The sequence below is a fragment of the Drosophila ananassae genome, chromosome XR (assembly GCF_017639315.1).
Source record: "Drosophila ananassae strain 14024-0371.13 chromosome XR, ASM1763931v2, whole genome shotgun sequence".
Taxonomy (NCBI): Eukaryota; Metazoa; Arthropoda; class Insecta; order Diptera; family Drosophilidae; genus Drosophila; species Drosophila ananassae.
In genome coordinates, this window is record NC_057932.1 from 19,289,006 (window position 1) to 19,291,229 (window position 2,224).

The following is a 2,224-nucleotide window of genomic DNA, read 5'->3' on the forward strand; positions in this document are numbered from 1 at the left end:
CACGCCGAAAGAGACAGAACACACACACAATGAAAGAGATGGCTATAGAGCAGGCTATGCGGCAGGAACATTTTGCATTAAAATTAAGGCAAATTTATAATGAGCCAAAATTGTCGTTGCGATGCAATCACCGCAATATATAATATATGATGCATATAGTAATATATATATTTATATATATATATATATTATAGTATGTGTGTGTATGTGTAAGTGTGTGTGTGTGTGTGGCAGGACGTGACTCCCAACTCTTGATTTCTGATTTCAGTTCCTGACTCTCTCCGGTCCGGTCTCCATTCCTTCCTTGTGTTCAGCATGTCCTGGAGCCGTGGAATCCTGGGCCCATTATATTGAGGATAATTTATAATTTGTTCATTTAAATCATTACAAAGGACCTTGCAGCCGAAAGGATGACAAGACAGATCTGATTGTGTGTGCAAGGATGTGTTATATTCCTGTTTCTGTATGAATATATTTAATGGCCAATAAAAATATATATATTCTGGTGGCATTTATTATCGGTTTTATGGGCTGATTTTATTTTAGTTTTATTATTTTGGATTTATTTATATATATTTTAGTCAAGTTTTTAAATATAAAAGATAATAGTTCATAAATAAAAAATATATTTCATCCAAAAATCACTTTATTATGTTGAATTTATATTATATTATAATTATATATTATTTTATTGTATTATATTTAGAAATTCTATGAAATTACTATAAAATATAGTTTGAAAAATACTTTTATTTTAATAATTTTCTTTTCTTGGAAAAACATTACCAAGTTGAAGCTGCAATTTTTTATAAAAAGCAGCAACTTTTTTAAGCCTGCAACCATTTGTGGCACCTGATCATTAGGGAGTTGTTTTTCGTATGTGTGTTTGTGGATGTTTGTTGAGTGACACAACTGAAATTTAAAGTGCAACATCAATCACTGGTTAAAATGGGGACAGGACTTGTTTGGATCCTTTAACACGGCAACAAAAAAAAAAAGGAGATGATATTTGCAGCAAAGACGAAACTTAAATACGCTATAAATGACAGTTTTTCCACCTATTTTATAGGGATTATATATATAATATAGTATACTACTATAATAAAAGATATAGTATATACCTATACAACTATATACATACCTATAATATAATAATACTATTTCTATATTTAAATTTTTACCAATAATAATCTGGATTATGATAGTTCCTTTATATAGAACTTATCCCTGATCCCTTTTTTTCTTGTGATTATAAACTATATAGACTTGTTGTCTATATTTCGACTTATTATATGATATATGATTGTATGACCTGTTGCATATTTAAAGATATATATGTTTATAAATATAGTAAACTATATAAGGTATATATTATATAATAGCTTAAAATTTAAGAGACCTGCTTCCATTAAAATTATATTCGCGGACAAACGGTCATTTAATTATTAATGTAATGTTGTACCCTTTTAAAAGTGTATGTTGTGGAGGAGGCTCAAATATTCGCATTGCCACTGGCTTCCTGTTGCTCAACGCCCATTGCCACGCCCACTATGCCCACTCTGCCTCCTCTGCCTTCTCCGCCCCCCCTTAAAAAAAGGATAACTCGAATTGTAATGACGCAACAATTTAAAGTTTGTCGTTGATGCTGCAAAACTCGGTGCTAATGGCGTCACCGTCAACGTCTTTCAACTCATCTTTTTTTTTTGGGGGAGGAGAGTGGGTTTTGGGTGGGTTTTGCCCCACTCTCCAGACCCCAGACCCTGCCCCGTTGCATCCTTTTGCATCCTGCAACTTCAGCTTCTCATCTTTATCCTCATCCTGATCCTGTCCTGGGCATCTTGTTTTTGTTGTTGTTGATGACGGCGATTATTTGCGCCATGAACACATGGAAGCAGCTGCAAAAGGTGGCGTCCTGCCTGCTGAGTCCTGAGTCCTGCCTCCTTCCTCCTGCCTCCTGCGTCCTGCGTCCTGCATCCTGTTGTCCCGCATCCTTGTGCCATAGCATTTTGCAGCCCGCAAGGATGCAACCCAGTTCCTATCTTTTGGCCAGGTTGTCCAAGCGGAAATATACTGAAAAAAAAAAAAGAAAAAATATTTAATTTTTATTCAAGAATGTAAAAGGATTTTAATCAGGACTCTATCTCTTATATCCTTCAAGATCTAGTCCGGATATGAATATTTCAAATATAAAAAAAATATTTCTCTCGCTGTATGGAGTGTCTCC

The 2,224-nt window shown here is 34.4% G+C and overlaps 1 protein-coding gene across 1 annotated transcript; it reads right to left on the reverse strand.

Moving 5' to 3' along the window:
- Nucleotides 1–1,626: 1,626 nt before the first annotated feature.
- LOC116655117 lies at nt 1,627–2,005 on the reverse strand. Its single transcript, XM_032452343.1, is given in 2 exon segments — nt 1,627–1,833; nt 1,835–2,005. Coding segments are annotated over 2 exon segments (378 nt in total).
- Between the last annotated feature and the right edge of the window lie 219 nt (nt 2,006–2,224).